Source organism: Hydra viridissima, unplaced genomic scaffold (genome assembly GCF_058129835.1).
Source record: "Hydra viridissima isolate aposymbiotic clone 2 unplaced genomic scaffold, HvirCarnegie_v1 scaffold_2, whole genome shotgun sequence".
In the NCBI taxonomy this organism is placed as follows: domain Eukaryota; kingdom Metazoa; phylum Cnidaria; class Hydrozoa; order Anthoathecata; family Hydridae; genus Hydra; species Hydra viridissima.
The window spans coordinates 14,531,931-14,558,095 of NW_028324301.1; the positions used below are offsets into that span (position 1 = coordinate 14,531,931).

Below are 26,165 nucleotides of genomic sequence, written 5' to 3' on the forward strand. Positions count from 1 at the left end.
TCATCAAATATATTAAATTGGATGGCTGAGCGGATCAAACACCTAAAGAATTCTTTTCAATGCAAGAAAGAATTCTTTCCAACGCAAGTTGGAGGGACAGACATCGGTCGCTTCTTTGACATTTTATTAGGTTTGGTAAATGGGATAAAAAACTCGACAACATTTATCAATAGCAATTTAAACCCTAAATTGAAGTGATTGAAGAAAAATAGAAAATTTGAAGAATATTACTTTAATCGCATTTTTACAATTTCAGGAAAACTATTTTGATCCAACACGTAAATCTTTACATACAGCGTACAAAAGAAAAATCAAAAGTAATAAAAATTAGACTCTGATTTTTTTTTCAATTTTCAATACATTTTTACAGCTCACTTTTTCATTTAAAAAAGAATTGTTAAATAAATCATTCTATAATAAAAAGTTGAAAATTTGAAAGTTGATTTCTTATTAAGCTTTTAAGAACCGTTTAAAATATGCCGCCTCTCTACCTTTTACCACCATCATTTTTTCCCTCATTCATTAAACATTAAATAACTAAGTAATGATGGTAGAATCGGTCCTGATGTTGCACCACTATAGCTATGGTATTATTGTAACCTAGTACAAGATCAAAATGCTTTCTAAAAATGTAACTTAGTGGTAAAATGTTTTTCTTTTTTTGCTGGCTGCCAAAACTGCAATTGAAGATAGAAGCAGTTTATTTGAACGTAAATCATCAGTAAAACTCGTTTGCTTTTATTATTGTTGTTGTTGTTGTTGCTGTTATTCTTATTATTATTATTATTACTATTATGATTGTTATTATTCTTATTATTATTATTATTATTTTTATTATTTATATTATTATTATTATTATTATTATTATTATTATTATTATTATTATTATTATTATTATTATCATTATTATTATTGTTATTATTATTATTATTGCTATTATTATTGTTATTACTATTATTATTATTATTATTATTATTATTATTATTATTATTATTATTGTTATTATTATTATTATTATTATTATTATTATTATTATTACTTTTATTGTTATTATTATCATTACTATTATCATTATTATTATTTTTTGTGAATTATAGAGTGAATTGTTTTAACCAACGAAGTTGAACATCAAACTCTTTGAATTATCTTACAAAAAGTTTTTCCGGTTCTTCGAATCTTAAAAATCTCGTGTGTCAGTTATAGTTAGTTGCCATGGAAAGAAATGCTAAACTTTTAATGCAGAAAGAGTTGCAAAACAGTATGCATGATAATCAACTAAACGTTACATGTTTGCGAAAATGAAATTTGTATTTATAATTCTCATTACAACTGGTCTGCATTTCATATGGATAAGTATGTTTTTTAGTGCGAATTGACTGATGTTGAAATAAGATTCTAAGTCATTATTTTGAAATGTTTAAACTTCCATCAGTAAGCGAATGGGATGTGGATTAAAAGATCTTAGATAAAAGTGGGGGAGAGGAGGAGGGTTTTGCATAGGTAGATGGTAACTTTAGTTAAATCTTATATATTCTAACATAATTTTCACTTGAAATTAGTAGGTGGTAAAGAATTCAAGTTTAAAGGGGACTTGCATCAAAGGCACCCAATAAATACAGAAGAAAAGGAAAAGGTTTATCTCGTTTGCTCTAAAAAAAAGTATGATGCCAACCCCATGAGTTGCTTTCCCACGAACTACTTTACTTCAAATTTGTCCAGGAAAAAAAAACTGAGAAAACTAATTCGTTATAAAAAAAAAGGTAGCGGTGCTAATCGAATATCAGAAAGAAAAAAAGATAAAGGTAGTATTTTACTCAACATCTTGAATAAATTGAAAGATAAAGTACCTGAAGTGCGCAGGGCAATGGAAACAGTTAATCAGATTTTAAAAGATATGCAAAGAAAAAAATTTCCATTTGGCAAAAACTTTGATGAGTATTTTAAGATGAATTCTAGTGTAAAAACTAAAAGCAAAGCTTTCCATAGAAATCACGAATTGTATGAGGATTTGCAGTGTTCCCGCTGTAAATTACCTTTAAAAACAACTTCTAAGGTGGACGCTTTATCTGTAATACATAAAAATAAAAGTGTTCAGTTTCAAGATTATCAAGAACATTGTAAAAACAGAAATTGCTCATTTCTTGCAGCATATGATTCTACGAGCTTTACATTTAATGAATCTTCAATAAAAATCAATCATTCCGAAATGCAGAAAAAATTTTCATTGGATCTTAAAAGCAATTATGATAATATGGCAATTGCAACACCAAGGATCTCAAATCTTAACGTTGTTCGATTTGGTCAACAACTATCAGCAGGTTTGATGTTTTTAATATTCTATTTCAAAAGTAAAACTCCGCAGCAGGCAAAAAGATATCTAAACTGCATCTAATATGCATCTGAGAACTGGTCTAAAAGATGTCTGAAATAACGTCGTGAATGAACGCTAAATAGACGTCTATCTTATAGACGTCTTTTAGATGCATTTTATTCGATAAAAAAATAAAATAGACGTATATTGCACATCTTTTATGCATCTAAAATTATGCACCTTTATCATGTAAAATGCATCTAAAAGACATCTATAAGATAGACATCTATTTAGCGTTCATTCACGACAAGAACTCAGACATCTTTTAGACTAGTTTTCAGATGCATATTCGATGCAGTTTAGATATCTTTTTGCCGACTGAGTTAAGATTAAAAGGTCTTTAAAAATTATACAAGTAAAGAAACAATTAGGTTCAAGTCGTTGAAATTTATTTACCAAGTTTATAAAACAAATGTTTACAGTTAAAAAAAAACTATAATTCTGTATTGAGTCCGTTATTTCTGGTTACGAGCAGGAGCATTTTTCAAAAAAATTTTTCTAGATCTTTTATTGATTTAACATTGTATTCATAGGAATCTGTCAAAATAAAAAAACTTTAAACTATTCAAAAAAATTTTCTTTGGTATAGCTAAAGAAAGGTGATGGGGACAAAAATACTAGTATGGCACAAAAAATGAGCTGAAGAGTACATTTTTAATACAGAGAGCAGTTATATACACATTAAAACTATACCTCGTAAAACACTCTAGATATTTACTAGGTTTTTGAGACTTTTTTTTTCCCCATTGCCTTTTTGACTTAATTTAGATTGTAGCTGATTGGAAAATAACCAGACAGATATTTTTACAAAAAACTGACATATAGTTGAATATGTTAATGACATATTTGAATACATGAAGTAAACCATTTGAATGAACTGTAAATTATAAAGTTTTATAATCATTAAATTTAAACCCTGAGCAAAATTACTTTTGCATTTAGAATACTAATTTAAATACCTTCAGAAAATTACTCAAACATTTTTTTATTTTCAGGTTACAAGTAATTGCTAGGCAAATGTTCAAAATTATTTGTTTTTTGCTACTATTTAATTAAATTTCTGATTAACTGAAATTAAATTAGAATTGTCATTTACCGTTTCATTATCATGAAAACATGCTCTCTTGGCTTTTTGCCACCAACTATTTTCAAACTATCAAGCTAAAATTAACATAATAAAAACTAAAATATTCAATTTGTTTTTCTATACAACATATAGAGTTAACCAAAGGCTACCTTCAAATAACCCAAATAAAAATAAGATAATTAGATCATACCAATTTATTATATTCTGATTTGTCATTTAGTTTGTTATTAAGTGCTACCAATTGGTCAACTGATTCTAACAACTTCACCCCAGTTGCATGAAACTTTACTTCTACAAGCTGCTTTAAGATAAATTTTATTTCAGCCAGCTCTTTGAGAATAAGATGTTTGAGTAATAAATAATAACTTTGAGGTAACTACTGACCTTTGAGAAAAATGTCAGTAGTTACCTCAAAGTTATTATTTAGCTCATGAAACCAAATAGCAAAAATATCCTATTACTTGTTTATTAATTGATCCTAACAATGTTTGGGTACATACCCCTAGTGACATATCCAGGATGATTTTGACACTGGTATACCGGTTTGGGCACCCAAAATATTCTGCCATAACTCCAGATCAAATTAGTTAAAATAAATATAATTCATATGTAAGTGCTTTTTAGAGGGTAATATAAACTGTCCTGACAGCATTCAAAGTATTTGGGCACTGATTCTCAAATTCAGAAATTAAGGACCTTTTTTTTTCTGCAAATATTGTTTTTTGGAAAAATGAGTTTTTTGATACAAATATCCATACAGCTATCCGCTGAATGCTTTTTTTTTTGTTTGTTTAAAAAAAAAGGTCCTCAAAGCATAATCTGAAACTCTTTTTACCTGCATCCCTAAATAACTTCTAGATACATCACTGATCACCAACATTATACAAATGCAAAAGAGAGGAATGAATAAAAATAAACCCCCCAAAAAAAACATATCATTTGTTATTTTATTCACTCCCAGTAGATGGCTTAATATTTTTGAAAGCTTACTTTTTATATCAGCATTAACTTCTTGCATAGAATCAGACAGCAGCAAAAGATGCAGACTGGAATCCTAAAAAAAAAATAAATAAACTACTTTGCAATATTGTATTTACGAAAAAAACTTCATACATGCAAATTATCAGTTAAACAGGCTAAAATGAAAATAAAAATTCAGGTGCTAAAGAAAATCTTACTTCGATAGATAAACAACTAAAAAGTCACATACTACTCTGCTTTATTACATACCATTATTGATAACTTCCTCTTACTTTTCTTAGGGCTTGGCTCAAGAGCAATTCTTGATCTTTCCTCCTTGATTTTCCTAAAGACTTTGGCTATCAAAGAGATTTGTTTAACAATTTATACTATACTTAAACCTGGTCAAATGCTAAAACATCCAGACAAACTTTTCTTCAAAATTGAATTATGTTCTTACTCATTAAGCTCATGGATATCAGAGTATTCATTGTCAGAAAACAAATTCTCAATATGCTCAGAATATTCCTCTAATGTCCTTTCATTCTCAAAAGATGAACTACTATCTCCTCCTAAGATTCCAACATTAAGTATACTATCTAAAGATATAAATGAGGATTCCTGTAATTTCTTGTATTCCTTTTGAATATATCTATGATGTCGTTGTTGGTATGAACTTTTTGCAAAGGGCATATTTGTATCTAGATAAAAATGTTCTTATTTCAATACAAAAAAAAAAGGAAAAAAACTTACACCAGTCAAACTTCTAAAAACTCCTTCCTCTCATTGTTGTTTTTAACTATTTTTCTCAATGGAAACGTTATGTGCACAGCCAACCACTAAAGGAGTTTTTGGCGTTATCAAAAACAACATATATTATCATAAAAATACACATTTATATGAAAATTACATTTTAATCCAGAAATAAAAATATCAACTTAAGAATAACGTTCTTATCTTTCAGATCATGAAGTGACTTTAGTAAAATGTTATACACTGAAACCATGAAATTATTTCGTTGTTATATTAGCCAGTCATTTATAATAGCATGTAATTTTATCATTTAAAACTCACTGAAAATTTGCATTATGACTTATGTCGTTCATAGGTTAGTAAAAACTTAGGTACGTATAAATTTTTATTCCTTTCTAGAGTAAAGTTTCCGCCACACTATGAAGCGAAAAGTTCAAAAAGTGGCCATAAGTGGAATTTTTTTAATACACCATTTTCATTATTTTTTTTTTTACAACTTATTAGAAAAAATATCAAATGATAAGAAAAATATATATTTTGGTTCTCTTATGTCTACTATCCTAGTCAGAGAGTTGGAACAATAATTTAATAAAAGCGTTTATTACTTTACAAAACTTTGAGTTTTGGCCACTTTTTGACCATTTCGCATCACTGTGCGCCATGCACGTTTCTTTAATGGCGGTCATTTAATAATCGTTCTGTAAAATCGATTCTATCTTTAGTTAAAATTTCTTCTTTCTGTTTGACTGATCCTTAGAAGACATTTTAAATACATCTATATTTAACCGAAATATCTATGTTTTAATCTTGTTTATACATCTGATATGCGTCTACAATTGGATCTAAATAGAATCACTGAAATTAGACCTTTTTTCGATGTCCAATATACGTCTAAAATATACGATTCTACGAAAGATGCAAATTAGAGTAGTCTTAGATGATCTATAGACGCCTTTTGCCTGCTGGGTCTGGTTTAAGAAAATTTTAACTAAATTTTTTTTCAGGACCGAAAATTGAGACATTTGAAGATTATTTCAATGGAGGAACGGGAGGGGCAATTGATGGTAACTCAAAGAAAGAACGTATACTCGAATTGCACGAAAGTTCTTTAAAAGTTGCAGAAAAGACTATCCATCCGGAAAAATATTTGTCAAATCATCAATTTTTATTTCATACTAATATGATATACAATAGAATCGATGCTGTTGCAATACAACCTTCGGAAGTTGGTGTATCTCTTTTAAAATCGATGACCAATTTACATACTTCCATAGAAGAAAAACAACATAGTGACCTGTATTCCACAATTATGCCTGCAACTTTTAACTTTCTAAGTTTCAATATTCCATCAAAGAATAATAGGTTTATTACTAATAGCTCTCATTTAGACAATATCGATATACCGAACAGTAGCGTTTCTAATTTATTTAAGCAGAATAGCAATAAACAAAAGACCAATCAAAGCTCGTTTCTTAACTTTCATTATAAGACTTACTCGAGTGAAAGGCTTAACAACAAAATCATTTCCAATATCAACGCGAGTAAGTCATTGAAAATGGAAAGTATGGAGCTTTTTACTCCGAAGGCTTCAACAAAATTATTGATTTCAACAACGTCAGTAAGCTATGAACAGAAAGAAAACATTTCTGCAAACGAATTAAGTTCAACAAATTATGAAAAAACTCAAAAAGGTAATAATAATCCTATTAAACTATTACTATTACTCTAATACACTTATATTGTACTAAGTTTGAGTTTTTAGGTTTGACTTTAGTGAAAAATGAAGTACATATAAAAGATGAAGCAGCAAGTGAATTGAAAAAAGTTGCAAATGATATCAATGCTCCATTTCTACAGATACCCAAGATCCTAGGTAAGTTATCCAGGATCTAGGTAAATGCCTCAGAACCTTTGGTCAATAAAAAATCTTTTTTAAATACTCACCCCTAGTCCTGACAGCATATACTCCTAATTAGATGAATACAAGAAACCTTTTTGGTGTTGATTCTACACTCAACACTGATAATCTAGTTGTAAAAATTGAAACCTGGGATTGGCATCCGAGAGAGAAAATTCACTTTGAATAATTGGATCAAGAGTTACTCCATAAGTATTTAAAAAAACGATAGTTTGATATTTTTATTTTGATCAATTTCGTTTGTTTTTAAGTTTATATTCACCAACTTCTAATCTTTAATCAAAAAGGCTAATATAAATTGAGGGATTTTTTTATCATGACTTGGTATTTAATTTATTTAGCTTTAGCCAAAAAATCTAATTGTAGAAAACAGTTAAATCTATCAAAACTTTACTGTAAATGTTTCCATGTTCATGAGCTAGTTAATACACTATACACTAGATTATTTAGCCGTTTTAGATTCTTTAAAGAAGCTTCAAAGCTTTTGATCATAGCTGATTGATTCTGTTTAAAATGCCGAACGAAGTAAGAATTAACGAGGAAAATAGAAAAGCTGATTGCTTCCTTTGTCTCAAAAAAGCATCATGTAATCTGACTAACATGCTCAAGGAGAGAAGCTAACAAATCCTCTAGAAGTCAATAGATTTTGATGATGCGCGTTTCTCATCAGACATTTGTATTACATGCCGCACTCTTCTCTTTAGATGTCATCAAGGGGAAAAAATCCCACCTATGAATAAGGATCAGGGGGGTCTTGATGTTGTGAGACCTATCACAACATCAAGACCCTCCTGATCCTTGATCATGCAGATAAGGTCTCTTTAGTTGCCTTCTGTGACATGAAGGTTGTACAAATTATCAATGGACTTTAGTCACATTTGAGCACATACCCATTTAGTCACATTTGAGCACCTGTGTAATATTGACTCTCAAAACCTTCACTCTGCGGATCACCTTATACTTTTGGCTCTTTGAAAGCAGCACTGAAAGTATTTTGCATCTGGTGGTGATGTAAAATGGGCGAAATAATTTGGAAATATGATTCAAGAGCCAATTCTCTTTCATTCAAATGAATCTCTAGTGTCTGACCTCATTCTACCCATTAAGATCAATCTCTTACTCGGAGTGGAAACATTTTAATTTTTCCACAGATTATACCAATATGAACAATCTTTAAAAACCTTTATAGTTCATTAAAACAGCAGAGTTTAGGTCCTTACTAGGAATCCTTACTTCAAGAAATTGTGTTATTGAAACCAAAATTATTTGTAGATATTAGGGAAAAGCAAAGCAAAAAAGTATCATGTTTGAAGCTGTTATTCTATTTATTCTGGCATTTTTATATAACAGTTTCCCCTTTATTATAGAAAAAGTTTTGAATAAAATTCTCTCTCTCGGGCGCCAATCCCAGACTTTAATTTTTGCACCTAGATATCATTATAAAGTGTAGAACCACACCCTACCCCATCCTTAAAGAGGTTTTCTTCTGTTCATTTGATTAGTATTACATGTGGTCTGCACAATGGGTATATTGAGAGCAGGTTTACGCAAAAAACATCAAATAAATATTTATTGCATTAAGTTTCTATGACTATTTTGCAAATAAAAATTTCTTTCGTTTGAAAAGGTAAAAATTTCCTGGTAAAGTTTGAGTTAAAACGATTGTACACTCATCCATTGGAAACAAAATTTTCCGAAGCATATCGACTGCTCAAGAAGAGAACAGAATTGTCGGTAAAGGATGTATAATAACTTGCATATTTTATCCATAAACAACCAGTTTTACTTAAACGCTGTTTGCATTATTTAAAATTTAGGTGTCAGAACTGTACAGTGGGTACGAAGAGTTTAAAGGCTGTAAAGTTGTTGCAATGAAACGTAATAAAATGTAAGAAATTTTTTTATCTAAGCAATAAAAAATATAAAACTATGAGATCACATTTGAAAATATTTGAAAATAAATTCTTATACGTTGAATAAAAATTTTTAAAAGTGGAAATTATTTATACTTTTAATACGATGAAAAACTTGTAATTAAATTATTGCAGGGTAAGTCACTTTATTATGACTATGTTTAAAAGAGTTAACCATTTACTTGAGCTGCCCTATGTTAAAAAACTTTTAACAATAATTGATTTTCATTTGTAAAGGTTGTTGGTTTTCAAAAATTTATTTTAGCCATTCTTTCAATTAACTTTTTTTTTTCATATCTTTTTATGGAAAGAGACAATATGACTTTTGTTGACATGGAAATATATTTCACCGAACGCGGTGCCACTCATTTGACGCTGTTGCAACAACAATTAGCTAGCGGTAATCTTGGTGACAAGCAAACAGATAAACTAATGGAAGTAGGCAAGTTTCTTTCTCACTTTCTACGCATAAGAACAGTTTTTTGTTACTCTGTTAAATACAAATACTTAATAAAGGAAAGAAATCATTTTGAAAGCTTTTAAAGTTCTATAACATCAAGCATCCTAAAATAAAAGATACTAAAATAAAATATACTACTGTTGGCTAAAATAAAATATACCACTGTTGGCTCGAATGTAAATTAGGTGTTCTGATGAAATAAAGTGGTAGGGTGAAATTTACATAAAAGGTGTTCTATTTTGACGCTGATGAGATCTAAAATATTCGTCCTAGCATCTTCCATCCTGTAAGATGATTTAAAAATTTACCAAAATGTTATCCTCTTTACGGGAGAAAAAAAACAAGTAAAATTTTGTATAACTTATAGACGTAAACATCGTAACAAGTAAAGTATGTACTGATTATAGACGTAAACATCGTAACAAGTAAAGTATGTACTGGTTATAGATATAAACATCGTAACAAGCAAAGTATGTACTGGCTATAAAGGTAAACATTACCGAAAGAACTCTTCAATCACATTCCAAACATTTAAGTGAAACTTATAAATACTTCGTTAGTGACAAAAATACCGACAAAAATAATTGTTTGAATGTTCACCAAATTAATTTAAACCCTTAATCTTTAACTGTTTAATGTATTACGTTTTTAAAGAATAATTTTATTTTAAAAACTCATGACTTATGACGAAACTTTATTTTTTTTATGACAAAAAGAAAATAAATTTCTATTATATCACTTAAACTGTCTTTTACCAGCGAATAAATAAATAAGCGAATAAAAGAGAATAAATTTATTTGTTTTCGTGAAATAAATCTTTTATGACTTCTTTAAAAAATGTAGAATCTCTAGACTTAATTCAGTTTTTAAATTGTTCATTTTTCTGAGATCAGCAAGGTACATTTTCGGATGATTTAGGAACTAGATAAGTGTTACACCTCTAATTGCTTGAGGATCAGAAACAGAAGTTTAGGTATGCAGCCATTTTTTTAAGGCAAATTTTTGTCTTAGCACACCATGAGGTGGTGAATAATTTTCTATTTAATTAACAGAAAATAAAATACAAAACATTTGTATTTTACCATCATATGTTTTTCAAAGTTAAGGGTTTAATTAACTTTTAAAGAAAATTTTGAAAAATGTTTCATAAAAAGTTAATGCGAAATTGAAATTTACTAGAATGTTTTTTTTTTAATCTCTAAAAAGAATACAGTTTTAGTAGTTTTTAAATTTGCCTGTATATTGTTAACGCTTTACTTTTATCAGTATTATAACAGGAAATGTTTTTTTCTTACAAACCTGATCCTGATGCTCTACTTCGTCAGAACACTTATTTTAAATTCAAAGAAATGAGTGGAGAGGGGAGCCGTAGTACTTAGCAATGAACAACATTTGAAGACTCAACGGGAAGAAACGGCAGGGTCACATTTTTTCATTTTGAGATAAATCATTATTAAACTTTTAAACCTTTATAAGTTTCGAAGTTTTAGGAAAATTTAGAAAAACTTTGAATATAAATCAAATCGTTTATTTGATTTGAATTCAAATACAAAATATGCTATTATGATTAGTAAAGCTAGAAAGTGTAAAAAGACGAAACTTTCAAAATGTGACCCTGCCGTTTCTTACCGTGGAGTCTTCATTTACATGCAACCATATCTATATCTTCTACACTGTCCTCCAAAACATTAGCAACCAAATAAAATAAAAACATTTTCTACTTTGATTACTTATTACAGCAATTTTGTTTTTTTAATTACGCTTTAAATGAAAAAAATGGTTAATGTTACATATAACAAAAAAGATTTTAACATAACAAGGCAACTTGAAAAAAAATAAACGTGAATTTTTGTTTGTATTGGTATTTTAACGCAAAAACGTGGTCCTCCAAAACATTAGCAACTTTTTTAAAACTACCCTAAAAAATGTTAATATCAATAGTTAATGGCATATCCTTTACTTTTTAGGATCAAGGAACATCTTCTCGGCATAGACTCTACGAGTTTATTAATTTTTTCTTGTGTAATCTCATTCCACGTGGTTTCAATAGCTTTATATAGCTCATCGGCGTTTTTGAAGGGTCCTTTGTGTTTTAGGAATAGTTCAACTTGGTACCATAAATTTTCAATCGGGTTGAGATCAGGTGATTGAGCTGGCCATTTCATTACTTTAATTTGATTTGTTTCAAACCATTCTTTAACGAGTTTAGAGGTGTGTTTGGGGTCGTTGTCTTGTTGAAATGTCCATAAAAGAGGCATATTATTATCAGTATGAGGAACCACTTTTTCTTTGAGAATATCACGATAAACATTCTGATCCATAATGCCATTTATTCGGTAAATAGGTCCAACTCCACTAAAACCAGAAAAACAACCCCAAACCATTGCACTTTTTCCACCACCGTGCTTGATTGTTCCTCTTGTGTATTTAGGGTCTAAGCGTTTACCTTTAGGTCTAAGTACCTTTAAATTTCCATCAGGACCTTTCAAATTGTACTTTGATTCATCGCTCCAGAGTACTCTATTCCAATCATTTATAGTCCAGTCTCTATGAGAATTTGCAAACTCAATTCTAGCTTTTCTATTCTTCTGAGAAATGAAAGGTTTTTTTGCTGCTCTAAAGCTCAAAAGTCCTGAAAGTTGTAACCGTCTACAAACTGTATTTTGAGACACGGAAAGTTTCAGTTTTTTAATAGTATCATTAGCGCTGTCAAAAGGATTTTTTTTAACATGACGAATAATTTTTCGATCGGTGAAACGACATGTTTTGAGTGGTCTTCCGCCCTTATGTTCTGTTTCTAAAGGACTACCTTTATTAAATCGTTTAATTATTCGACATACAATTGACTTGTTAATGGAGTATTTCGTTGCGATTTCCTTTTGTTTGACTCCTTTCTTGTAATCTTTTACGATACGTTCTCGAAAAGCTAAATTATACTTGTTTCCTGCCATTATAATCCAAAACAGCATACATACGCGATCTTAAATTAATATTGTAATAATTGCAACACTCCGTATTCATCTCTGGACAAAAATTAACAATTAGTTGATTCTCATTGGTTAAGTACTAATAATTACAACACAACAGTTCCCTTGGGCATTATTTTCACACTTGTGCTGCTGATTTTCCGTGAGTTTTTGTGAGTAATTATAAAAAGTTGCTAATGTTTTGGAGGACCACGTTTTTGCGTTAAAATACCAATAAAAACAAAAAAACAAGTTTATTCATTTTCAAGTAGTTTTATTATGTACAAATCTTTTTTCTTATATGTAATATTAAGCATTTTTTGTATTCAAAACGTTATTAAAAAAATAAAATTGCTGTAATTAGTATTCAAAGTAGAAAAAAAGCATTTTTTTATTTGGTTGCTAATGTTTTGGAGGACAGTGTATATCTATATCTATATCCATATCTATATCTATATCTATATCTATATATATATATATATCTATATATATATATATATATATATATATATATATATATATATATATGTATATATATATATATATATATTCTTAATTTCCTAACCAAATTCTAAAGATATTTTTTGCTTTTCTTCTTTACAAATGAAATTTATTATCTCGCTTTTATTTAAACATTGAAAACTAGCTGGAATACCCGGCGCATTGCCCTCGTTATTTTAGCTACACTCTAAAAAAAAAACCGTTGTATACAACGAATTGGGTAACAGATCAATCCGTTGCTATTGCACCAACGGCTTTTCCGTTAAGTTAACGGATTAAAGTTTTAACGGATTGAAGTCCGCTGATATTTTTCCGATAAAACAATCCTTTTAAATAAAGGAGTTATAACGTTAGTGCATCAAATTATACGCTGTTTTTATTCAGTTAAAATAACGTTATTGTAGGGAATAATCAGTTAAAATCACTCCATTATAATTAAAGATGAATTAAGCCACATAGTATTGTAATTTAATAAAATAATCCTTACATTTTTTAATATATGGATTATTTCATTATGATATTCTTAATACACATTGGTTCTTACCATTACAAATGTAATAATTACCACCCATCTGATACAAGCAGAACTAATTATACAAACTAACATGGTTGGGAAACACCTGTCAGGAACAAAAAAAAAAAGGTCTTTAACTTAAATAACAATAAATCAAAACAAGAATAAATAAGCACACCAAAAGAAATGAAAATAGCAATATCAGAATTTCAATTTGATACCACATGCCTCGTGTCTAAAGTAGTAAATTCTAAACGAATATAAACAAGGCATACATAAACTTATTGTACCTAACCTAAACAAATATCCCCACCAAAAGAAATGCAAATCAAAATCTAACCTAAATAAATATCCCCACCAAAAGAAATGCAAACAAAATTTTTAATTTTATAACTAATTTAAACTTACAGTGTGATATTGAATGCTATGTGTCTAAAGTAGCAAATTATAAGAATATAAACAAGCCATATAAAGATAATTGTATAACTAACCATTTACTTTATACTAAAACTGTGTAACTATAAAAAAACTGGCAAATTAAACTTATTGCAATAAACGTTTTATCTATGATATGAATGTGATTTAAAGATCCTGTAAACAAAAAAAATTGTTAGCAACTCATTTTTTACAATATTTGTCTGATGTAACTGACAAATTTATTTTTAAAAAAATACAATAACAAGGAACAGATAACTGTAATACTTGAACATGATTAAACCATTGTAAGCTGATGTCCATGTTAGTCTTTAACTCGCTTAAACTACATATTAAAGCTAAAAACATGTAAGATAATAATAATATTAAAAATTATAGCACATCTATATACTTTTTTATTGTTATATGATTATAGAAAAAACAATTCAAAACTTCATTATTTTTTATGTAAAGTACTTCAATATACTGACAAATAAAACTCTAACAAACAAGATTTAAAAAATAATTTATCAAAAGAATATCTTTTTATTTTTTATTTTTAAAATTTAATATATATATATATATATATATATATATATATATATATATATATATATATATATATATATATATATATATATATATATATATAAAATTAAAAATTTTTTCTCATTTTCAAAATTTACATGGATTGACTTCGAGAGGTTCAGAATTCAAATGCTCTTTTGATAAATGCAATAGAGTTTTCATAAGTTTGATAAAATTAAGAAAACGTTATGAAATTTAGCATTCAAAAATAATTCCTGATGAGATCAAGCTGTAAGTTCAACTACCACTAGTTAGTTTCATTTTATTTTGTTCGACTGTATGTATGTATGTATGTATGTATGTATGTATGTATGTATGTATGTATGTATGTATGTATGTATGTATGTATGTATGTATGTATGTATGTATGTATGTATGTATGTATGTATCTATGTATGTATTTACACACACACACACACACACACACACACACACACACACACACACACACACACACACACACACATACATACACTTGAGCAAAATAAAATAAAACTAACTAGTGGTAGTTGAACTTGCAACTTGATCTCATCAGGAATTATTGTTGAATGCTGGGTTTCATAATGTTTTCTTAACTTTATGAAACTAATGAAAACTCTATTTCATTTATCAAAAGTGCATTTGACTTCTGAACCTCTCGAAGTCAATCCATGTAAATTTCAAAAATGAGAAAAAAGGATATGTAATGATGAAAAATATAATCTACTGAGGAAGCACTTTATAATTTCTTTCGGAAACCATTATGCAAAAAAATTTCTTTTCTCAACGGATTTTATTATTTAATCACTGATCTCTACAATAACTGGATAGCGCAACTTGTTGAATTAATGGAGTTTCGAAGACTCCGTAACTTGTTAACTTTACTCCGTAAATTTTGTTGTTTTTGGAAACGAATTACTCCGTTAATTTAACGGAGACGCAATCCGTTACTTTTTCTAACGGATTGTTTTTAGAGTGTAGAAGCGGCCTGGACGCTAGCTAACAGACACTTTGTCAGCTCTGATTATGAGCTTGTGATTGTCAGAAGGCACCATGCCAATTACTGCCTTAAACAAACCCACACATAATTTTGTCTTGGTGGGAACTCAACGGATTTGACAGGAAATTCAAAAAAACTTTCAACAAAAATGTTGAAAAAACTTTAAAAATAGAACTTTATATATAGTAAAATGGGACATTTTATGGGGGTTTATATAATGAAAAATATATCTATCTCTTTTTGCCTTGAAGATATGCAAGTTTTTTTGTTAAAATGTTTCCTTTCTGTTCAAAATGTTTTGGTCCTACAGGACTGGTTCACTGACTTAGGGATGTCCATTGTTAGGAATAGGATGTCGTCATTGAATTCAGTGAGTGAAGTTACTCCTAGGTGTAAAATTTCACCACATTTAACAAATCTTCTCAGAGTTGCCACACTCCACCTTCACCTTCTAACAGGGGGTAAGGAGTGGTTGGAGGGGAGTGGAACTTGGTTTTAGCACATAAGCAAAATTTGATGCAGATTGGTTCATTTGTCTTGAATTCTATAAAGAACAAACAAACAACAAACAGACAGACATTGCCTTTTATTAATATAGATATGACATGTGTAGTTTAGCTATAAGCACTTGATGTTAATAGTTTCATGAATTAAAAAGTAAATCAATAAACTGGGAAAACTAGAAGCTCAATAATGTGGTATTTAACCTGATTTATAAGATTTTTTCCATTGACTTATTTTGACATATAAAAGGTTAGTAACTTAAAACGTTTTGCATTTCAATTGCTTATTTCTCAACTTTTCTTTAAAAATGTGAGGTTTTTTTCAGCGTTGTTAAATGATGGAATAACGGATATAAACTGGTGTCTTCCTCCTTGCATTAATCCGTACAAATGTTACCCTGGTTGTGAAGAAATTTGTTGTGGAGAACTTCTGAAAACCAACCAAAATAGGGAAGTTAATTTAAACAGCTATAGGCAGCTAGATGCAAACCAATATGGTAACAATCAAATCCTAAGTAATATTGGCGATCATCCTATGCAAATCTACGAAGAGCAATATAAATGGAAAGATCATGTTAAAAGCTCCAATCCAGTTTATGTTGTTTACAAATATATACCAATAAATGTTGCTGGAATTATACGACAAAAGTTTGGTTACGAATCTTTTCTTTCAAATTTAGATATGGAGCATCAACAAGCGTTTTGTGGGCCGTTTTGTAGTTACTCAGCTTGTGCACCTGCGTGTCATAGCTCGTGTTGTTTACCTAAAAAAAATTAAACTTCTCTTTGTAAAGGATTTTGATGAAATAAAATTTAGTTGGTTTCTTTAAACTAATCAAATAATAACTTTTGTTTTTGTATTTATCCAAAAACTTGAAATAAACCTCAAAACAGTTCGTAGTCAAACCCACAATACAGTTCATAAAACTTTTTTTAATATTCCTAACAATAAAAGGTCACTTAAAATGATATTTTCGCCGTCCGCCCCCTTTTCCGCCTTTGAGACAACCATTCAGTGTTAAGCAACACAAGAAAACGACCATTCCAGTTGCATATTACTCTGTTAATGTTTATATTTTTTGTATTTTTTTCTGTAAACAGGAATCTTGGGTATAAATCAAATGTAACTAATAACTTTTTACCTGTTGGTACTTGTTACCTGTGGGTACTTGTGCAAAAATTATTTCATTCAACGGGTAATCCGGCAAATATAAGAAACAATTTGGTTGGATAATTTTGTTTGTAAACTTTTACATTATTTGAGCTCAAGGATATTCCTAGACTGTTTCTAATGTAAAAAAACTTGGTTGTAAAAATTTCGAGAAAAATTATTTTATCTTTCATAGATAACTAGCAAAAAACAACCCGTAATACGGGTTATGGTCATGGCGTATTTTATAACAGGCCTATTCACCGTGCCAATGACGTCATAAACTGGAGGCGAGTTTTTTTGAACTGAAAAAAATAAACACCTTGTTCTTTTTTTTTTAAATCAACAATACACAATAAAATACAATATATATTTTTTATCAACAGTATGCAGTAAAATACAATATATGCAGTAATATATATAAATAAATAAATAAATATATACATACATACATATATATATATATATTAATAATAAACATCAAATAATACGAATTCTCTAAATACAAATATTAATTTATTATGAGTAATAAATTAATCATAACAAACTAATAAATAATACTCATAATAAATTAATATTTGTATTTAGAGAATTCGTATTATTTGATGTTTATTATTAATATAACATAACTCTTATACAAGATGTCAACATTCAAATCATATATATATATATATATATATATATATATATATATATATATATATATATATATATATATATATATATATATATATATATATATATATATATATATTATTTCACTGCATAATGCTAATGTAATTATCAATTTACATAATTCAGGCACCAGAAAAAAAATTTTTCTGTTTGTTGGCCTGTGTTATTAAATACTGAGTTTCAAAATTTTTTGTTTTGAAAAATATAAATTACAATAGTTTTCAAAAAATATATTTGAAAGTATAACCCCATGGTTTCTGTTCATATTTAGTTGGTATGATTCAGAAATAAGCATCATTAGATTGCATAAAGAAGAAATGCATGTATTATCAGCTACTTCACGAAACTTTATATAGCAATATACATACCTATTGACATGCCAAATCACCAGGCACTGTTAATCCCCCACAATTGATTTTCTCAGTAAAATCTCTGAATTTCTCATAATAAAAATATAAGTCAACTGAATCTTTATCATTTCTGACAATATATCCGGCTTAGTAAATCAGAATCATTTTGACATCTATAGATAATAATTTTTCTAATTCTTGCAAGTTATCAGATATCAAACATTTTTGAATTTGAATCGGCTTAACACAGGAAGCATTTGGCGCTACTCGACTTTCTCCCCCCCCCCCCCCCCCCTAATTTTATGATTGATTCTGATAGAGAATTTTATGCTGATTCAGAAAAATATAAAAACATACACCTGAAAATTAATGGAAAGTGCTCTAATTCGAAGTCAAAGTTGTAAAAAATCCCACTAAAAACCCTAATATTCGCCATTTTGAAAATAATAAGTTAATGAACTTTTAGCTGACAAAAGCAATACATTAATAGCATGGTTTTTACGTTAAAAAAAGTCGTTAAAGTAAGTTTATCTTGCGCAATTTTTTGTGGCAATGAAAATAACCGTTTTTTTGATTATTAGAGAATAAACTATTTTGCAAGTAATGTACTTTTGTAATAAATTTTAAAAAAGAATTCAACAGTTTTTTTTCCTAAAAGAAGAACTTTTGAAACTCAGTTCATAGTTGTTCTATCACATGTAAAATTTAGAAAATGTAACCTTCAAACCGTTTTTTTTAATAAAGAAAACCAGCATACAATACAATAATAAATATTCATCAATTTGTCTACATTCTCAAATTCTACGTTCAACCTTTATTTGAAATCTTCTATTAATTTCATTTCCTTATAACACTTTCGTTACCATACTTTAAAATAATAATGTTAAGGCTTATGGAAACCAGGTCTGTTTATTGCGCAATGTAACGGTAATTAATTTTCGTTGACTTCGAATTAGAGCACTTTCCGTTGATTTTCAGGTGTATGTTTTTATATTTTTCTGAATCAGCATAAAATTCTCTATCAGAATCAATCATAAAATTAGGAGGGGTGGGGGGGGGGGAGAAAGTCGAGTAGCGCCGAATAAGTTTGTATGCAGGTCCTCCGACAGTTGATAAAAACATTGCTTTTTGTAGTTCTGCATCTTTAATAGCATTGGCCAGTAAATAATTTTCAAGCCGTTCTATGTATTCGATAAAATCATCCTTTTCTAAATCAAATTTCGATATATTAGCCAAATGCATCATTTTCACTTCGTCGCCAATTGTTATAAATACGTTAAAAAAAGAATACTACTGCTTTACAAGAATACCAGAACTATATTTAGTTATAACCACTATAAAAATATCATCAGTTCAAAATCAATAAGTACACGTTTCTCACTCTCGGTCCGTACCGGAACCATCCCGACCAATGACATATTATATATAGTATATATAATATATCATTGATCCCGACACACCGCACCTCGACACTCCGCCGGAATCCGGATTACACAGTTACAACAGTGGTAATAAGTGCTTTATAGTTGTTTTATCAATGTGTTTTTATTATAATAAAAATTGTTTGTGTTTCTGTTAACATGTGTTATATAATTGTTTTAAAAATGTGTTTAAATATGTATACAAGGTATATATTTAACCTTATATACATATTTAAACACATTTATTGTGTTTATAGTTGGTACATATGTTTATATTATGTTGTTTCCGTGTTTTCAAAGTGCTGTGACTTGGTAAACATCTACCTGAAAATTAATTAGTGTATTTTAGAGAAGGAGCAGAACAAATGGCTTTAGATCGTGCAGCTCAACGTGATACGCACCTAACGGCATGGTTTAAGTTAAATACTGAAAATGAAAGAGCACATTGCTATTCGTATGTAGACATTCCTTATCACTTTATAGTTGATGATAAATATTGTAAATGGAAGGTTAGACAAAGGGGTGGTAATAAGGTGATAGTAAGAATGTATAAAGTTAATCCAACTGGAGAATTGTTTTTTCTTAGATTGTTACTTTTGCAAGCAAAAGGAGTAACATCTTGGGAGGATGTGCGTACTGTTAATGGCATTGTCCTTGAAACGTTTCGTGAAGCATGTGTTTTAAAAGGTCTGTTGCAAGATAACACTGAATGGCAGAATACTCTTTCTGAGGCGGTTTTAACACTTATGTCAAAGCAAATTAGACAGTTGTTTTCAATTATTTTGACATTTTGTGAACCTGACAATCCTTAAGATCTCTGAAATACATACAAAGCTTTTATGATGGAAGATTTCATTCACTGCTCAGTCCCACTTCTAATAGCTGAACAAGCTGCTCTTCATCAAATTGAAAAGATTATTAATCAAAGTGGTAAAATGCTGGCTGATTATAATCTGCCTGTTATTGATGAGTTTATAGGCTTAAATCTAGAAAATTTTGATAAAAATGTTCAACAATCTATTAACGAAGCCAATCAAATGAGACTGTTGCAAAATGTCAATCGATTAAATGTATGTAATGGTATCCTTGCTGCACTAAATGAGCAACCAAGTGTAGAAAATCAACATTCTAGATTTTTTTCATGGATGGACCAGCTGGTCGTGGAAAAACCTTTACTTATAATTATTTGATTGCTGAAACCATAAGTAGGGGCTTTAAATCTGCTCCAGCTGCATGGACTGGCATAGCAGCAACTCTTCTTACAAATGGGTCTAAATTGCATGGCTTATTCAAACTTCCTGTTCCAATATTGGATAATAGCACATGTAATGTAACTCCTAACTCTATACACGGGCATTTTTTAAGACAAGTTAGTTTGTTTTTGCTAGATGAAACATCCATAATACCTAAACATGCCTTAAATACAATTGATAGGTTGTTAAAAGATATTTGCAACAACAAGTTTCCGTTCGGAGGAAAAACCATTCTTTTTGGTGGTGACTTTAGACAAATTCTGCCTGTTGTGAAAAGAGGAAAACGAGCTGAAATAGTAGAATTGTGTATAAAATGTTCTTTGCATTGGCAATGAGTGCAGAAGTTTGCATTAACTGAAAATATGAGAGTACAAGATGGGGAAGGTGAATTTTCCCAATGGCTACTAAAGCTTGGGAATGGAACAATACCTGTCAAAGAGGAGGATACTTTTAAAGGATGCATTGAAATACCAGACCAGTGCATTATTAGAGAAAATGAATCGATTATTGAAAAGATTTTTGGAGATGCTGATCAAAATGATTATTCTAAACTCGTGATTTTAACACCAACTAATGTTGATTCATTATTAATCAATGAAGAAGTGCTTGAATGTCTGCCGGTTGAAGTCAAAGCTTATTTAAGTGCTAATCAAATTAAAAATGATGATCTTAATGAAAGAAATAACTTTCCTATTGAGTTTTTGAACAGCTTTACTCCTTCAGGTATGCCACCTCATTGTTTAAAATTGAAATTTGGTTGTGTAATTATGCTACTTAGAAATTTAGATCTCAAAGCTGGGTTATGCAATGGTACTCAAATGAAAGTTTGTGTTCTTCAAAATAATTATATTGATGCAGAGTTTTTGACAGGTGTTTTTGGTGGTAAACAGGTTTTTGTTCCTCGAACTCAGTTGGCTCCATCAGGTTCTAATTTAACTTTTGTTCTGAAACGTTGTCAGTTTCCTATCAGATTGGCTTATTCAATGACAATTAATAAAAGTCAAGGTCAAACATTTGATTGAGTTGGGGTATATCTCAAAAAACCGTGTTTCTCTAATGGTCAACTATATGTTGTTTCTCTGATGGTCAACTATATGTTGTCATTTAATATTGTTATAAAATGTGTTTATATGTGTTATATGAAACCATATTTGTTTTAGAGAGCGGACAACCGCGATTATCGATTAATGACTAACCAAATTAAGAAATTAATGATTAATTCGATTAAAGTTGTGTGACCGTTTTAATCAGTTTCGAGTAAACTATTAATCATTTTAATCAAATTGTCTAACAATTAGTCATTTTATTCATTTTAAATCTAGTTAGATTTTTTAAATTTCTAATACTCCTTGTTTATAAACAACTCGATAAAATATTTTTTTTATTTTAAGAGAAAAACACAAAATGAAAAACACAATGAAACACATTTTGTTTTAACATTTGTTGTATAAAAATCACGAACACATTAAAAGATGGCAAACAAAAAGTCTCTCAGTTAGTTTAGCTATTTTTGTTGGTTTGTTTAAAAGGCAAGGCTTCAGATGATTTAGGAATTTTTCCTCTTTTTTGAAGGCTGTCGTGTTGGCTGCTCTGCCAAAGGATTATCTTCAAGTTCATTTAAATCTGAGCTTCTTCCAGGATTGGTTGAGTCAGAATTTGTGGCAGAAGAAGGTTCAGAGTCTGAAATATCATCCAAACTCTCAGCAGGGACATCCTCCTTGTTCAAATACCACTTTCCTTTTACCAAGTCTTTTAAATGATCATAACTTTTGTTGATGTAAATCATTTTCTCAGTTGTCTTTGGATTTAGATTATGCCTATGTTTTGTCAGCAGTTTCCCTGCAGTGGAAAAAGCTCTCTCTGATGAAGATGAAGTTGGTGGAATGGCCAATACCCCTCTTGCAATTTTGGCAAGCATTGGAATTACCTTTTCATTATTCCTCCAACACTCCAGGATGTCTGTGTTTGTTCCAACACATGGCAACAGTGCATAGTCATTGGACTCTGATCTAAGAGGCTCAATTTCCATTGAACTTAGAGACAGTGACCCTTGGGCAGCTAACGAAGTGTTAAGCAACTCTGCCATGTTCTCTTCACAAGGATCATCACTTGGTTCAAACAGCAATTCTGGTTCGACACGGACAAGTTTGTTTTCTCTGAATTGAAGTGGGGATTCATGTTCCTCTATCAACAAGTTAATCATGCTTTCTTTTAGATCATCTGGAAGAAGTGAACCTCGTACAACTGGATTAAACAAGTGTCCAAGAGCAAGTGCACTAATCTTTACACCTTCCAACGGGAATTTTTCTGTCAAAAGATCAAGTGCTTTGTTTAAAAAAGCTTTGTATGAATGAGAGCCTGCATCTTTTTGAATCTCTTTTCTGAGAGTCAAAAACAAAGATTTGATTCGCACAATAGCAAAATCATTTCTCACTTCCTTGTCACAAGACATCCACTCACTTGTTTTCTTGATTGTTTGCAAAATGGGGAGAATTTCTTCTAGTGGTGTGATATCCCCATGAGTTAAGAGAACTTTTTCAAAATGATTTGAAATGTCATACACATTTAGATTTAAAATTGCCTCCTTAATCTGCACCATTGTTTGAATCATGATGCAGTGTGAATTCCACCTCGTTTTGCATGGCTTGGGTATAACTTTGTAGGTGAGTTGTGTCTTGGCACACCTCAGAGAGAAGGGCTCAACATGGTGCAGAATGTGATAATCTAGTGGTGAATTTGTTTAGTTTTTGGATAGCTGCTTTAAGTGTTAGGTCTGCTTCAACAGCTATTTGAAGAATATTATTAAGCTTGTGATCAATGCATTGAAGGCTTCCACTGTCTAAGCTCTTGACAAATTTTGCATTGCTCAAACCTGACCTCATGTTTGCTGCACCATCCACAACACAAAAAATCTGATCTGAAGTTTTGAGAACAGGGAAGTCCAGGGAAATCAGTTTATCAATTTCTTTGCCAATGTTTACACCAGTATGCTTGCCTTTGAACTTGGCAACTTTAAGTGTATATGAATACAACCTCCACATCGGACAAATGTAATGTATTGTGAAGCATTGAAATGAGTCTCCAGGCTTGGATGTCCAGTGATCTGTTGTTAGTGTAAATGCCTGGCCATTTAAATCATTCTCAAGCTTTTTCTTCATGGCATCACGAAGGCAATTATGAAGTAGAGGTACCTTATACTTTGCTAAAGTACTGCTGCACTTTGTGTTTGCCTCAGGATGGATGTCAAAAAGAAAATCTTTCCATGCATCAGTATCCACAATATGTAGTGGTAGGTTCAAGCGTACAAGAAATCTTGTGATAGACATATCAATTTCTTGTTGGCGAGGACTTTTGTATCCATACTTTACAGATGACTTTTTTGAGTCCAAACAACTTCCTGTTTTTTGTGACAAGTATCGTATTTTATCCTCCACACTTTTCTTCTTTAAGTCTTCCAATTCATTATTTTGTTCTGGGTGTTTGGTTCTAAGATGGAATAGCATGGTAGATGTTGATCCACTTTTGTAAGAGAAATACACAGATAGACCTTTCTCATGGCATGTATCACATCGTGTTCTATCACCTAAAAACACAAAAACTACTATATTTGTCTGTGGCAAAGCATATGCAGACCTAGTAATTACTTGAGTTGTTGATATTAGATCCAGAGGACGGTCTGAGGGCTGGGGGGTCAGGGGGTCTACACATGGTATGAGACCGTTATCATTCATTATATGCAATTACCTTCTGTTGTCCAACAGTCTTTAACTATATATGAATCACTTTATGCACTATATAGGTAGTAAATAATTAGTTTTTTAACTTTTTGTCACTAATTTTGTTGTAATGTTTAAAGATATTGTACTTACAAAGGAGAGTCAATACGCATTATTGTGTTACATTAAAAAGTGCCTTTAAAAGCTTTTTCATTAATAACTTAAGATATAAAATAGTATGGAATTATTTATTTTGTTTAAGAAAAATCTTAATTTACATTTTGTGGAAAAAAGCTAAAACCATTAAATATTATTTAATTTTCTTTAAAGAAAAGTACTACATTTACATTTTGTGGAATGAGGATAAAAATCATTAAAAATTATTAAATACATTTTATTTTTTTTATTATACTTTTACAAAAATCTTACCTTCACATTTTGTAAAATATTGCCAAATCAAAGACGGCATTTTCTTCTCACTTTTTACAGCACAACCACTTCAACAGCCAAAAGTAAACTGAACAATAATTTAATCGAGTTATTGCAGCTACCTTAATTAAAAAAAATCAAATTTCATGAATATTAGTCGTTTTAATCATTTAGACGCTCTCTTGTCGCGCGATCGTTTATAGAAAACTCGCTCTAATTAACTTTTTAATCGTTTGGTTTTTTTTTTTTTATCATTAATCGAAATAATCGATATTAACGAATAAAATGATCACATAGGACGGTTGGCCAGTCTCTAATTTGTTTATAGTTGTATATATGTTTAAATTATGTTGTTTCCATGTTTTCAAAGTGGTGTGACGCTGGATTTTAGGATCAAGGGTGCAAATATTCTTTTGTAATGTTTTGTGTTGATAGACTACTTGGCTTACCTTCACGTTGGTGTCTATTGTTAAAAATGAATAATTGGTAGTTTCATTATTGGAACTTACTGCTTTTATTTATTTACTAAAAGCCTAGACAACATTATGCTAAAAATGCAATTTATATCTTAATTTGATTTTCAGCTTTTATGTGTTTTTTTTTTTTTTTCTGTTGTAATTAAGGTATCAATTCTATCTTTTTTTCTTTAAGATTTACGATTGACGCATTTATACGATTTATATAAAAAAAGCTGATTACCTTTTATTGTAAATTTTTGTCAGTTAAAATGATATAAATATATGCAATTAGTTCAGTTTTTTTTAAATTTTCTCTATTTTATGCCGAATTATTTGTTGTACGTAATTTAGGGGATCTTTTTAAACGGGTGGGGGGGGGGGGTGAATATTGTAGTTTTGCGTATTTGTCAAATATCGAGTTACTTAAGTTTTAAAAGGTGTTTAACTAATTAATTAGCTTAGTTTGCATTTGTAACACTTTTGAGGAAAGAAAAAATTCTTTTACATGTAAATCATTGTTTTACTTTTTATTATTCTGGTAAAAGGTCTTCATCAAAAACTTGATTGCTACGTGTATCAAGGGGATACCAGAAGACTAATAACTCATGTATAATTTACGTTCGCTTTATACTAATCTTGTTAAAGTTCATGTTATGAAATATATAACAAGAATTTAGCTTTACTTATTCGTCAATTTAAATCATGATGAAGTGTTATTATTTTGTGTTAGTAACTAAAAACGTATTGTTTTGAACTTAGTAATGTCGAGGGAAATGGTTCTGCCTT

The 26,165-nt window shown here is 29.8% G+C and overlaps 4 protein-coding genes across 22 annotated transcripts; 1 reads left to right on the forward strand and 3 right to left on the reverse strand.

Moving 5' to 3' along the window:
* Nucleotides 1-1,200: 1,200 nt before the first annotated feature.
* Nucleotides 1,201-16,770, forward strand: LOC149892132 (uncharacterized). 6 transcript variants are annotated; one of them, XM_090079603.1, is made up of 8 exons: nt 1,201-1,353; nt 1,560-2,318; nt 6,176-6,862; nt 6,934-7,044; nt 8,717-8,823; nt 8,907-8,977; nt 9,314-9,440; nt 16,254-16,770. In XM_090079603.1, the coding sequence occupies exons 1-8, from the start codon at nt 1,287-1,289 to the stop codon at nt 16,260-16,262; spliced, it is 1,938 nt and encodes a 645-aa protein (XP_089935729.1). In that variant the 5' UTR covers nt 1,201-1,286; the 3' UTR covers nt 16,263-16,770. The 6 variants fall into 6 exon arrangements, with proteins under 6 accessions (XP_089935729.1, XP_089935726.1, XP_089935725.1 ...); XM_090079600.1 differs by having other exon boundaries at nt 1,204-1,353; nt 1,563-2,318; nt 9,314-9,444; XM_090079599.1 differs by having other exon boundaries at nt 1,207-1,353; nt 9,314-9,444.
* On the reverse strand, nt 2,744-10,092 carry LOC149892133 (uncharacterized). 14 transcript variants are annotated; one of them, XR_016450058.1, is made up of 6 exons: nt 4,879-5,856; nt 4,689-4,764; nt 4,449-4,512; nt 3,649-3,759; nt 3,468-3,532; nt 2,744-2,908 (listed from the first exon to the last, which is right to left on the reverse strand). XR_016450058.1 is itself a non-coding variant. In XM_090079607.1 (4 exons), the coding sequence occupies exons 2-4, from the start codon at nt 5,109-5,111 to the stop codon at nt 4,219-4,221; spliced, it is 603 nt and encodes a 200-aa protein (XP_089935733.1). In that variant the 5' UTR covers nt 5,112-5,257; nt 9,963-10,092; the 3' UTR covers nt 2,744-4,218. The 14 variants fall into 14 exon arrangements, 6 of the variants coding, with proteins under 6 accessions (XP_089935733.1, XP_089935737.1, XP_089935735.1 ...); XR_016450057.1 differs by having other exon boundaries at nt 2,744-3,532; XR_016450056.1 differs by having other exon boundaries at nt 2,744-3,532; nt 3,649-4,512.
* A 5,413-nt stretch (nt 16,771-22,183) lies between the features above and the next one.
* LOC149892134 (uncharacterized) lies at nt 22,184-23,387 on the reverse strand. Its single transcript, XM_090077090.1, has one exon. The coding sequence runs from the start codon at nt 23,385-23,387 to the stop codon at nt 22,323-22,325; it is 1,065 nt and encodes a 354-aa protein (XP_089933216.1). The 3' UTR covers nt 22,184-22,322.
* An 88-nt stretch (nt 23,388-23,475) lies between these two features.
* Nucleotides 23,476-25,202, reverse strand: LOC149892135 (uncharacterized). The gene is made up of 2 exons (XM_090077091.1): nt 24,922-25,202; nt 23,476-24,359 (listed from the first exon to the last, which is right to left on the reverse strand). The coding sequence occupies exons 1-2, from the start codon at nt 24,959-24,961 to the stop codon at nt 23,476-23,478; spliced, it is 924 nt and encodes a 307-aa protein (XP_089933217.1). The 5' UTR covers nt 24,962-25,202.
* Nucleotides 25,203-26,165: the final 963 nt, after the last annotated feature.

What these genes read in the sequence shown, in the direction of transcription:
- LOC149892135 (XM_090077091.1), bottom strand. Translation starts at nt 24,961, where the DNA reads ATGCCGTCTTTGATTTGGCAATATTTTACAAAATGTGAAG. An exon ending in ATATTTTACAAAATGTGAAG is followed by an intron (nt 24,360 to 24,921) that starts GTAAGATTTTTG and finishes TTGTGTTTTTAG; the next exon opens with GTGATAGAACACGATGTGAT.
- LOC149892133 (XM_090079607.1), bottom strand. Translation starts at nt 5,111, where the DNA reads ATGCCCTTTGCAAAAAGTTCATACCAACAACGACATCATAGATATATT. An exon ending in GATATCCATGAGCTTAATGA is followed by an intron (nt 4,765 to 4,878) that starts GTAAGAACATAA and finishes CAAAGTCTTTAG; the next exon opens with GAAAATCAAGGAGGAAAGAT. An exon ending in AGAGGAAGTTATCAATAATG is followed by an intron (nt 4,513 to 4,688) that starts GTATGTAATAAA and finishes TTTTTTTTTTAG; the next exon opens with GATTCCAGTCTGCATCTTTT.
- LOC149892134 (XM_090077090.1), bottom strand. Translation starts at nt 23,387, where the DNA reads ATGATTCAAACAATGGTGCAGATTAAGGAGGCAATTTTAAATCTAAAT.
- LOC149892132 (XM_090079599.1), top strand. Translation starts at nt 1,287, where the DNA reads ATGTTTGCGAAAATGAAATTTGTATTTATAATTCTCATTACAACTGGT. An exon ending in TGGTCAACAACTATCAGCAG is followed by an intron (nt 2,319 to 6,175) that starts GTTTGATGTTTT and finishes ATTTTTTTTCAG; the next exon opens with GACCGAAAATTGAGACATTT. An exon ending in ACAGATACCCAAGATCCTAG is followed by an intron (nt 7,045 to 8,716) that starts GTAAGTTATCCA and finishes TCGTTTGAAAAG; the next exon opens with GTAAAAATTTCCTGGTAAAG.